The sequence below is a fragment of the Kogia breviceps genome, chromosome X (genome assembly GCF_026419965.1).
Source record: "Kogia breviceps isolate mKogBre1 chromosome X, mKogBre1 haplotype 1, whole genome shotgun sequence".
In the NCBI taxonomy this organism is placed as follows: Eukaryota; Metazoa; Chordata; class Mammalia; order Artiodactyla; family Physeteridae; genus Kogia; species Kogia breviceps.
The window spans coordinates 14,169,074-14,181,579 of NC_081330.1; the positions used below are offsets into that span (position 1 = coordinate 14,169,074).

The window sequence follows — 12,506 nt, forward strand, 5'->3', positions numbered from 1 at the left end:
ACTCCCTTTGCTTTGATTCTGTATTATCCAACAAATTTCTAATTGTGATTTGGCTTACTGTGTCGATTTCTCTATTGGGAGAGAGTGATCTGACCTATAAAATGGGAGTATCCAGTCCTCTTCATGGTTCATTTTTTTTTAATTAGTAAATTGGCATTTTGGCTTATGCATTGGCCTTTTGTGAACGTGGTTAATATGAGTCTATTTTCAAGAGCCTTGAGAACTGAAGGCCAGATTCTGGACCTTGGAGACCCAGCCAAGATGCTGCCTTTGGGAGCCCCTATTCAGATGATGGACCAGCAGGCCTCTTCCTGCGCTCCTTTGGTCAAAGACATCTCTCACTGTCCTGATGGGAAACAGAGCCACAAAGAAAGTAGTGTTGCTTTCCTTAGGTCCTCACAACCGCTCGGCAGTGAGAAATCTGGGATTGGAGTCAAGGTCTCCTGACCCTCACATCAGGGCTCTTTTCAGTATACTGATGTTATTGCAACTACATGCATAAGTCAGATCTTGTTCCCTAAATTGCTGAAATGGAGAGAAAGGAAGGAAATAAGAGAGAAATAGAGAGCAGGGTTTGCTCCATATCACATCGGAACAGTTATTATTTAAAACCAGGCAGGGTACAAATGCCATCCACTGTATTCTAGTAAGTGGAATACCGGTGGCGAATTGAGTCCAGTTTCTGAGCTGAGAGCATTATTTGTTGCTGACTTGGTGGCTGCTTTTAGTAGAAGCTGAGTGGAAGCATCCCAGGTCGTGTCCACAGAGCCAGGAGCACTGCCACCCGGTGAAATATGACTAAGCAGCTCAGATTTGCTTTCTCTGTCGCACAACGTAATGACATTTCCTCCCAAGTTCAGGGGTTAACAGAGGCAGCGTGCTCAGCCGTGAGGATAAGCCAGTGTGATTCAAGACGGGCTAAGTTAATTTAAGATCTTATTCAGTAAGAACAAGGAAGAGATGGAATGTTCCTGAAATATTTGGAATTTTTTTGAAAAATGGGCCTGAAACATAAGCTATGTCCATGTGGTCCCACTGAATCACTTGCTCTGCAGTTGATTGGACTTTAATAGTTGAGTGATGGAGCCTATTGTGATCACTTCAAACCCTAAATTAACTTTATTCTTTTTTTTTTTTTGGCCATGCTGCCCAGCGTGTGGGATCTTAGTTCCCTGACCAGGGATCGAACCCGTGCCCGCTGCAGGGGAAGCACAGAGTCCTAACCACTGGACCACCAGCGAAGTCCCCCTAAATTAACTTTTTTTTTTTTTTTTTTTTGTGATATGCGGGCCTCTCACTGTTGTGGCCCCTCCCATCGCGAAGCACAGGCTCCGGACACGCAGGCTCAGCGGCCATGGCTCACGGGCCCAGCCGCTCCGCGGCACGTGGGATCCTCCCAGACCGGGGCACGAACCCGCGTCCCCCGCATCGGCAGGCGGGCTCCCAACCACTGCGCCACCGGGGAAGCCCGCCCCTAAATTAACTTTAAATGAAGTTCACTGAATGGTACTGAAGCCTCGTTAGTGGTGTCACAGGCATCACCCATCACTAGGCATCTGAACTAGCGTGCGGTGTGGCTTCTTCTCTTAACCAGGATGTGGCTGGGGCCGTGACTGTTCACCTCATGCGCTGAGAGCACGATGCCAAGGAATGGTTTCACTTGGTCCTATATAACCATGGGCTGGATGCCGCCCTCCCCCTGCCCCCCCCCCCACCTCAGCTAACACCTCACTTACGTGGACGATGGAACCAGATGAACAAATAGAAGTAACTCAGGGCAGCCCTAACCCCCTTCTGGCAAACCAGGTGCCTGCTGGGTCAGGGCTGCCCCTTGAAATGAGAAGGACAGCACATGAGTTAGGCAAAGCCCCTGGAGAGACAGTCTTCTCATAGAGGCCATTTTCTCTTTGTCACAATTAGTTGATTTAAGTCATCTTAGAGGTTGTAACAAGCTTGCTGCGTATGGTACAGATGCCGCAAGGGATTTCATATCGACGGCAGCAAGGGATTTCTTTTTGTGTACAAACTCACAGATTTGTTTCTCATCTTTTTCATGTCTCATGAAAACATAAAGTATGCATACAGGGCTAAAATGCCTCTTGGAGCACTTTCTTGTGTATTTTTATTGGTTCCATCACTTTCTTGATTCGTGACTTAACTACTTATCTGAGTCACTGTTTACTTATCTATAAGATGGGGGGAAATAATTGTACCCACATTACAGGCTTGCTCGGAGAATCAAGGGCAATGAAGTCTCCAAGCATGGTGTCAGCATATAGTGCATAGCAACGGCTTGATAAGGCAAGAAATCATAGCTGTAAGATTACCAAGTGGCTGGGGGGAGTGTCTTCTCCTGTGCTTCCTTGCTTTTCTCAGTTTGGGGAAAATGTCATAAAATAGCAAACATGTTGAAACTGAAAACTCCTCCAAAAAAGATCTATTTGTAAAGCCATATAAATATTAACTTCTGTGCAGCTTATACTGGCAGATCCCCAATGGTTCAGAATTAACACCTGGTGTTTAGTGGATGGAAAATAGGTTTTGCTGTCATTGTGGATCTCCAAAATGGAAAAATGTGGGGATACGTTTAAAAATGAAATGCCTTGTCTGATTTCAGCTGCCGATGTAGGATTAGACCTTAGGCTGGCTCTATGTAAATACTTAAAAAAAAAAACATCTTGAATGAACTTTAATCCTAGTCTCTCTTATTGCTCACCCAGCGTAAAGTAAATGTTTTTTTGTCGTTGTTATACTTGAATCTTGCCTCATCCCATTGCAGGCGTGGGACCTTGAAACCATCGAGCTGTAGTCTAAGAAGCAATCCTTTCTTTCCTGTCTGCCTCACCGTAGTGGTAAATGGAGGGAGGGAATCCTGCCGTTCATCCGACCCTCACAGATCCAACTGGAACCAAGCAGCTAATTTCTGCACCAAAATAGGAATCAAGAAAGTTCAGCTAATCTGGGACTCAGTTTCATACCAGAGACACCAAACAGGCGAGTGAGGCTTGCACAGAGTATAGGGAGATGAGTGTCGTCGGGGCTTTGTATTGTGAAATCACATAACGGCGTCAAAGTACCAATTTGCATTACCTTTTAACCATCCCACTGCTTTGCAGATAGAAAAGGGGAATTGGTTCTCCATTTTGCACATATAAATGATTGGGATTAGGCCTAGGCAAGTGGCTTGTATTGGAATCTACTTCTCTTTGCTCTCCCTGCACCGTCTCCATGCTGGGTTTCCCTTGCTTTTATCCCAGTTGGGCGCCAGTGCCCTTAGTTTTTCTCCACATCATCATCTCTAAGCTTGGTCTCACACCTCTCGTTTCCACTAAGATGTAAAAGACTGATAACAGCTGCAAGTATTGCACTCGGGCTTCCCTGGTGGCGCAGTGGTTGAGAGTCCGCCTGCCGATGCGGGGGACGCGGGTTCGTGCCCCGGTCCGGGAGGATCCCGCGTGCCGCGGAGCGGCTGGGCCCGTGAGCCGTGGCCACTGAACCTGCACGTCTGGAGCCTGTGCTCCGCAACGGGAGAGGCCACAGCAGTGAGAGGCCCGCGTACCACACACAAAAAAATAATAATAAAGTATTGCACTCCCTCCAAATAATATTTCCATTTTAGTAGGTGACCAATCTCAAGCGCATGGAAGAAAGGTCTGGGGTGGAATGTTCGGAACTGTTCCATGTGAGGGTGCAGGTGCCATAGAGGGCGTTCGTGGTTCTATCTAACCTTCCATCTGCTCGGAAATCATAACCCTCAGGCATTGCCTTCTCTGCTAGTCCCGAGAGACCTATTCCAACTCCTTCCTGTGTAGTTCCGAGTGCTTCAGAACAGCACCTGTGGGTAAATTCTACTGTATTGAGGTTTTCTAAAAAGGGAACTGTGTGTAGTGCAGGCAACTTCCCGCAAGCAGACACAGTGCCTCTTGTTGATGCACGTTTCATTTTCTGATCAGTTTATTTGTTCTCAACTTCAGCCAAGTACCAATACAACTGAACACCAGGGAAGTCCAACGTTTGCATTTTGGTCTGTAGCATTCAGGAACGTATTTGGATTGTAGCGTCATTTAACTCTTTAGTAATATCGGCATTCCCCCTTTGCTAGAACTGTATTAGCGTTTCATTTTGAGATGTGATTGGGCTCTTCGGTCATTTTAAGTTTGAATGCAAAACATTCATTGATTAAATGAATAAAGAGTGTGGGGGCTTCCCTGGTGGCGCAGTGGTTAAGAATCCGCCTGCCAATGCAGGGGACACGGGTTCGAGCCCTGGTCCGGGAAGATCCCACGTGCCGTGGAGCAACTAAGCCCGTGCGCCACAACTACTGAGCCCGCACTCTAGAGCCTGCGAGCCACAACTACTGAAGCCCGCGTGCCACAACTACTGAAGCCCACGCGCGCCTAGAGCCCGTGCTCCACAACAAGAGAAGCCACCGCAACCAAGAGCAGCCCCCGCTCGCCGCAAATAGAAAAAGCCCTCGTGCGGCAACAAAGACCCAACACAGCCAAAAATAAATAAATAAATAAATTTATGGTTTTTAAAAAAGAGTTGTAAGTCTCAGAAGGGGCACACAGTTGCATATATTGTTTATACTGATGCCCCCCCCCAAATTTGAAAAAAAATAGATACTCTATATTTTCATTCGAGAGACAGATTTTAGGTCTTCTAGAATATGTACACAAAGAAGATAAAATTGGGTCTTGACGCGGCTCCCAGAAAACATGAGGATCAGAAATGGAACAAATGTCTCTACCTGATGGGAAGACAGATCCTTCAGAATCTTAGGCTCATTACCAACCATGTCCCACGTGCAAAGGTACATTTTATTCCCATCACCACATTGGGGGAAAAAAAAGGATGCAAACTTCTAGACATCCTGGAATGAAATGTTTTTTGAAGGTGTATTTCCATCCAGAAGGTGGGCGTCTGGTTACCTATAGATATGTATAGATTGGCATCATTGGTTGGCAGATTAATAGGTTGTGCCTATGCTTGAGCGTCGTTCTCGTTTCAAATACATGTTTATGAGACTAGAAGACACCTCCATACATTTTAAAACATTGAATACATTTTAATTTTTATATTTTTAAAAATTTTAATTTTTTTTACTGAAGTATAGTTGATTTACAGTCTTTCAGGTGTACAGCAAAGTGATTCAGTTATATATCTATATATCTATTCTTTTTCAGATTCTTTTCCATTATAGGTTATTACAAGATATTGAATACATTTTATTTTATTTTTTTAAACATTTATTTTATTTTAAAAATTTATTTATTTTTATTTTATTTTTGGCTGCATTGGGTCTTCATTGCTGCACGCGGGCCTTTCTCTGGTTTGGTGAGCAGGGGCTACTCTCAGTGCGGTGTGCAGGCTTCGCATTGCGGTGGCTTCTCTTGTTGGGAGCACGGGCTCTAGGCGCGCGGGCTTCAGTAGTTGTGGCACGCAGGCTCAGTCGTTGTGGCTCGCGGGCTCTAGAGCGCAGCCTGAGTAGTTGTGGCGCATGGGTTTAGTTGTTCCGCGGCACGTGGGATCTTCGCAGACCAGGGCTCGAACCCGTGTCCCCTGCATCGGCAGGCGGATTCTTAACCACTGCGCCACCAGGGAAGCCCTGAATACGTTTTTAAATTAACAATTGTCTTTCAAATAACAACTGCTTGGTATCTTCCCTAGGGAAAGTGGGATATCAGAATGATGGTTGCGACAGTTCAAGTGAAATGTTGTATTTCTTTAATGTTTTGCTGCTGGCAGTTGAGTAATACCAGGAAGGTCAGAGGTCATATCTGGAAAAGTCATCTAAGGCCAGGAAGAACCTATAGGCTCAGGCCGCCCAAGGGTCAAATCCATGAAGATGAGCTGAGAGGGCCAAGGTCAAGGGACAGAAACTGGGCATTGAGGCTGGCAGCAAGAGGCAGGCCTGGGCATAAAGTTGTGCGACATGGAGTTGGGACCCAGTGGGTGGCCTCGGGGAGGATGTGCAGCAGAGAGGAGGGCCCTGCAGACAGTGCCCTGGCTGAGAACAGTGAATGAACTGTACAGAGGAAAGCGTGTCACAAAGGCTTCGCCTCCTTCTGTAGGTGATCGGCATTGACTGTAACCCAGCACAGAGTTTCCAGTAACTGGGCTGAGAGTACTGATGGGCTCAGGTCAGAAGAGCAGGTCTGTGCATTTCCTAGTGGGCCCTGGACTCCGACGTGGCTCTCATTTCCCATTACTGCTTCTCTCTGACTCACTGCTGGCCCGCCACATGTCATTAGGCGGCTAAGCTGCTGCTTTCATTTCTCCCCAAAGGTATAGAGAGGTTTGGGTCTTGACTTTTACATTTTTTTTTCTCCTGAGAGCTAGAGGAAGTGGCCTTCTGATAGTTTGGTTTGTTGAGTTGAATACTTACAGTGTCTTGACAGTTTCAATTTTCTTTCTCATAGGTATTTGATCCTGATGACCTTCATGCAGGGGTCAATTTCTCCAAGGTTCTGAGCACTCTTTTAGCTGTCAACAAAGCAACAGAAGGTAAGCAGGGCTTGGGACATATGGGCTCTGGGTGACACATTTGGGTTCACATGTCTCTGATTACCCCAGGAGCCAAGTATCTATGGCCAGGATTGTGCGATTGGGGTAGACTTCTCTCCTCCCCCTAAAGAAACCCTGATGGGTGCCAGATACTTTAATCTGTCATAGTTTACGATTTAAACATAACTGTCACGGAGGTTATTCTAATGCCCTTAATATAATAAGAACCAAGAAACAATTTCATTCAAAGCTACTGAATAGGCAACGGAGTATAACAAGACAGAAAATAAAAAGGAAAAAATATCAGTTCCCTTTTTCATAAAGTTTACAAAATGCAGCCGTTACTTCCCTTTCCCCGCCAGAGACATATATTTTCTCATAGTTTTCTGTATGTCTTTGTCCATGTTAAGGAACCCTTCAGTAAACTTGTACTGGAAATGAAACCTCAGGTTCATAGTGAGTGAAAAGAGCATCATTTATTCAAATGTTTAGTATCCATCACATTGATGGAATGAAATATAAATCCTAGTAAATGCGAAGCAAATGATGACAGCCTTAAAGTATAACTTCCCTCCTTCCGTGATGTAGTATCTAACCTACAGCTGGGCAGTAATAACCATAGTTAAAGCGTGTTGAGCCCTTACCATGGGTCTTGGCTGTCCTAAGAGCCATCGGTGGTCTCATTCAATCTTTGAAACAAGCCTGGGAGTAGGTGTTAGTATTAGGTCCGTATTACAGATAAGGAAAGTCAGACCCATAGTGGCCCAAGTAGAAAGTAAGCAGCAGACCTGGGATTCAGACCCACATCTGACCGACTCCAGAGCCCTGATGCTCAAACCGTTGGAGAGTCTACAGGCTGTGTGCCCAGCACTGCCAGGTGCTACAAAGGAAGTGTAAGACTTGGTCCCTGCCCTGGAGAAAATTACCGTCTATTTAGGGAGACCCAACTTACCCACGTGAAACAATGAGAGAACAAGAACAGACAATATAATCAAGTGCCAAAGAGGCTGGAGCATCTAGGAAGCTATCAAGTAATTATAGTTTTAGTCAAAAAGCTGTATATAATAGCAATAAATGTAAAAATACTTCTCTGAAGTAGTTCTTTTGCTCTCTGGAAGAAAATGCTTTGGAGCTATTGCAAGGCGTGTAGCAGAAAGTACAGCTAATTCAAGTAACTATATTTAACACACATGACAACTATCCAGTTCTGGGCAGGGAGGAGATCGTATAATTCGAACATTATGCCATACAAATGATATGTTCCTTTGCCAAACTCTCCTAGCAAGTTTTACAGTCTCTTCCCTTGCCATAGATATTTATAAAATACAAGGAGGTGAAAGTTAAAACCCACAGCATCAAGGAAATTAACTTGGATACTGAGCTTGTCGCCTCGGGAATGTTTGGGCTTTAGACTTTTGCAGTTTATATCTTTTAAAAATAAATGGAGAGGAAAAGAACCCTCATTTGAATTTGTCAAGAAGCCAGCTCCTCCCTCCAGTACGGCTCTCGGCATGCTGAAAACACCCAGCTCAGCGCTGGGCTGATCGAATTTCACAAGGTTTCAAGGAAGAGAAGACTCTTGAGTTTGATTTAAAAAAAAAAAAAAATCAAGATTGCATCTTTCTCAAACACACATTCTCTCTCGTTCTCATTCTCCCCACCCCTTCCCTCAGGCATAAGAGGGAGTTTACATTATATGTGCCATACAGACCGTTCCGTGTGAAGAAGAAAAAGAACCACTCAGTTATAGGCCAAAAAACAAAGCGAGAAATTTGAAATATTTCAAAGTAATAAGAGCCACAAACAGCTGTTTGGTACCCAATATAGTTCTGCCTGGGCTAACAGGGCATACTGTTGCAACGGGTTCAGGAGGGAAGAGTTGAAGGGAAATGGGTTAAGAGAAAATGTGGTTCTGTCGCTGTTTTTCATTCTACTGGAGAGCAATGGCCAGTAAGGTTAAGAAAAAGAAGTTGGCCACCAAAAAGGGAGGTGGGGGGGGATGAAATAAGCTCGGCATGTTCATCATAGAACAGTCAGAATTATGATCAGGTTGCCTTTGATAATGTCCCGCGAAAGATAATATTCAGCTGTAGATGTTTTTCTGACACAAGGGGTTCTCTTTACGGTGCCTTTTCCTCTTTTCACAGATCAGCTCTCAGAAAGGCCATGTGGACGTTCCTCTTCTCTTAGCGCTGCTAATAGTTCTCAGACAAACCCACAGGGAGCAGTTTCTAGCACAGCTCCAGGGCTGCAAAGGCAGTCAAAGCCAGTGGTAAGTCTGGTCCCCAATTCTCCCTGCCTGTTTTAAAATTTGTAAACTTCGATAGCTATCTCGGTTACATCTCCATAGGTGGTGACATAGCCATCCTGTTGTTTGGGGCGTTGTGAGGAAACGAATTTGGAACCTTGCCCCAATTCAGGCTGGCCCATGGGAACAAATCGAAGGCATGTGGGGCAGAGAGTCTGAAAATCGGGGTTGAAGCCCCAAAGTCCTGTCCCTTTCTAGAACTGAGCAACTGAGAATGCTATGCAAATGTCAGTCATTAGGGCGACTTCCGGAGGGAAGTTTGCTGTTATTTCCCCTCTCCTCCCGGCTTATTAGGAGAACTAAACAGTGCCTGGCACATAGAAGGCAATCAATGTATATTACTTGCTCTCATCATTGCCGCTGTAATTTTCTTTCTCTCTTTGCATTCCTGTTGAACCCAGGATGAACTCCTATATTGGGATAGCTCGGTTATCTTTGCGTTTGGTCTTAATGGGAGCTTTCCTTTGGGAGGGAACGCCCTAGCTTCTGCTCTTTTGAGACCTTTATTCCTCGTCAAAATCCACCCACTTGCTTTAAGCCATCATGAGCTATTACTTCCAAAGTACTTTAATTACTTCCAAAGCACTTAATCTTTTGAGATTGCAGATCTCTTTCAGAAGCTGATGAACTTGGGCCCTCTCAAATTGTATGCAAAATCTCCTGTGTGTGAGCTTACTGGTCTGTGTTTTGGGTCAAGGCTTATTGTGCTATCAGCTTCTCAAAGGGACAAGTGACAGGTTAAGAACTCCAGACTTAGGTAAATGTGGGATATTTGATCTTTGCGTATGACTAAGTCTTAGCCAATTTAAGATATTCTTAGTAATTGGAAGGGGGAGGCAGATTTTATGAGAGGAGGTTGGTACCTAATCTTGGTCACGTAATTATGTAAGACTTCGGGTGTTGGGTAGAGGCAGAGTGGGATAGTTTATTACTCTACTTTGTTTCCTGGCTCATTTAAATAAGTATTTTTGGGGACTTCCCTGGCAGTCCAGTGGTTAGGACTCGGTGCTTCCACTGCAGGGGGCCTGGGTTCGATCCCTGGTCGGGGAACTAAGATCCCTGCAAGCCGAGTGCCGTGGCCAAAAAAAAAAAAGAAGTATCTTTAGATAATTGGTGGGGGAGAAGAAATAAAAGAGATAAAATAATAAAATATATATTTGTATTATTTATAAATAATAAAAAAATATATGTATTATTTTATGTATATTTATTTAAATATACATAAAATAATAAAATAAAAGAAATAAAAGCTATGAGCCCCTCCAAAATACACATTCTCACAAATGCAAAAGTTTCCCTACAATTTTGAGGGCTTTATTAATCCCCTTCCCCTCATTCCCCCAAGGCCCACCCATGTTAGGCCCATTCCTAAGTTAAAAACTCAAGACTGAGATGGACCTGGGGTTTTATCCTTGGTCACCCTACTTTATTTGCCTAAATTCATAGACTATCTGTCCCTGCCTCATTGAGATGAGCGCCTAATCTGGTGTGACTTTTGTTTCTCCAGGAGATGACGGAAAATGGAAGTCACCAGTTGATAGTAAAGGCAAGATTCAACTTTAAGCAGACTAATGAAGATGAGCTGTCTGTCTGTAAAGGGGACATCATTTATGTCACTAGAGTTGAAGAAGGAGGCTGGTGGGAAGGCACATTAAATGGGAGAACAGGCTGGTTCCCTAGTAATTATGTCCGAGAAATTAAATCCAGTGGTAAGTCAATCTTTTCAAAGCTTTTTTGACTGTGACTTTTGTACTTTCTTGGTCTTCGGACCAAAAATCTTGTAGCTTTCATCAGTTAACAGAATTGTTTGTACTTGTATGTGTATGTCAAAAATAAGACGAGAACAGAACTGGGAAAAAAAATCTATGATTAGATATCTTGAAACCAAGTTGTACTTAGACTGCATCAAGGCAGCAAAACCTAAAAAAGCAAAAGAATTCAAAGCTCAGACAACTGTTCCACCTTAACTGTGTCCCCTTCTGTCTACTAATTCTAGCCCGTGTAATATAGTACAAAGCCCTTCCTGCTACTCTAAGAATCACCATGGCAGAATACAACAATAAGAGAGGTCATGTGCTAACTTCCTTTTTTAGCCCTAAGCTCTTTGAGCAGACCTAAGTCTAAATGCCTCAGAGATGTGTAGGAGAAATAATAATCATAGGACTGCAGGAAGCTGCCTGGCCACTTTGATTCTGAAAAAGATTGCCCTTAATTCATTAATGATACCCAGAGAATGCAATCTAATCACTCATCAGTAATCTTTCTAGAACTTTGTTGAGTAACGTACTTGCCTTTTATTATTTAAGAAACTAGGTCCTGGGCTTCCCTGGTGGTGCAGTGGTTAAGAATCTGCCTGCCAATGCAGGGGACATGGGTTCGAGCCCTGGTCTGGGAAGATCCCACATGCCGCGGAGCAACTAAGCCCGTGCGCCACAACTACTGAAGCCCGTGCACCTAGAGCCGGTGCTCCACAACAAGAGAAGCCACCGTAATGAGAAGCCCGCGCACCGCAACCAACAGTAGCCCCCACTCACCACAACTAGAGAAAGCCTGCGCGCAGCAACGAAGACCCACCACAGCCAAAAATAAATAAAATTAATTAATTAATTTTAAAAAAAGAAACTAGGTCCTGCCTATATTTTTTTTAAAATCCCTAGCATTATAAAAATGTCACGATACAGATAAAATAAGGTTCAGTTATTCACATTATTATATCTCTTCACTCTTCAAAGCTATTTACCCAAGGGCTCCTTTTAAGTAGTTAGCGCCTCAGTATATTTTTTTCTTTGGTTAATGTCTTTATTGCTTTTTTAAAAAATAAATAAATAAATTTATTTATTTATTTTTATTCATTTATTTTTGGCTGCGTTGGGTCTTTGTTGTTGTGTGCGGGCTTTCTCTAGTTGCGACGAGCGGGGGCTACTCTTCGTTGAGGTGGCTTCTCTTGTTGCAGAGCACAGGCTCTAGGCGCACAGGCTTCAGTTGTTGTGGCGTGCGGGCTCAGTAGTTGTGGCTCACGGGCTCTAGAGCACAGGCTCAGTAATTGTGGCGCATGGGCTTAGTTGCTCCGCGGCATGTGGGATCTTCCCGGACCAGGGATCGAACCCATGTCTCCTGCATTGGCAGGCGGATTCTTATGCACTGCGCCACCAGGGAAGTCCCTTTATTGCTTTTTTTAATGCCTCAAAATTAATACTATTATTTAATAAAATTATAGGCTCACTGTAAATAAGTTACAACTTATAGAAATAGATAATGTAGATAATAAAAATTCCCCTCTCCTTCACCTCCTCCCCCAGATAACCACTGTGAGGAGCTTTTCCCTAAAGCATTTGAGATAAAATTTAGTTTCACGCTTTTCTGTGTTGTGTGTTGGGTGAAGGTGGGGCATTTCCTTTAATGGAATAAGTGTTTAGTAACAGATTTATAATTATATATGTATGTGTAGATGTCTTAGCAGTTTTTAATTCGCTTGGCCAAAAAGTTTGTTCCAGTTTTTCCATTAAGCTGTTACAAAAAACCGGAACGAACTTTTTGGCCAATGCAATATTAACCGGGAATCGAGACGTTTCTGTTGAGCCCTGAAGTATTTTCACAGGCTGTGCTTGAAATTTCCTCGGTTTTGATGATTTTCACAGACGATTTTTACCCCTTGCTGCATCTTTCAATTGGTGTAATCTCGTTGTTAGGA

The 12,506-nt window shown here is 43.9% G+C and overlaps 1 protein-coding gene across 10 annotated transcripts in view; it reads left to right on the plus strand.

Annotated features, from left to right (window-relative positions):
- Nucleotides 1-12,506, plus strand: part of ARHGEF6 (Rac/Cdc42 guanine nucleotide exchange factor 6) — a 117,740-nt gene that overhangs the window by 23,524 nt on the left and 81,710 nt on the right. For 8 of the 10 annotated variants that reach the window (XM_059049581.2, XM_059049583.2, XM_059049584.2 and 5 more), the window contains 3 exons: nt 6,423-6,507; nt 8,655-8,779; nt 10,323-10,524. In XM_059049581.2, coding sequence (XP_058905564.1) covers nt 6,423-6,507; nt 8,655-8,779; nt 10,323-10,524 — 412 coding nt within the window. Of the gene's footprint in view, nt 1-2,779; nt 2,995-4,794; nt 4,814-6,422; nt 6,508-8,654; nt 8,780-10,322; nt 10,525-12,506 lie in introns of those variants that run through there. The other 2 variants (XM_067022897.1, XM_067022895.1) reach the window with 2 other exon arrangements.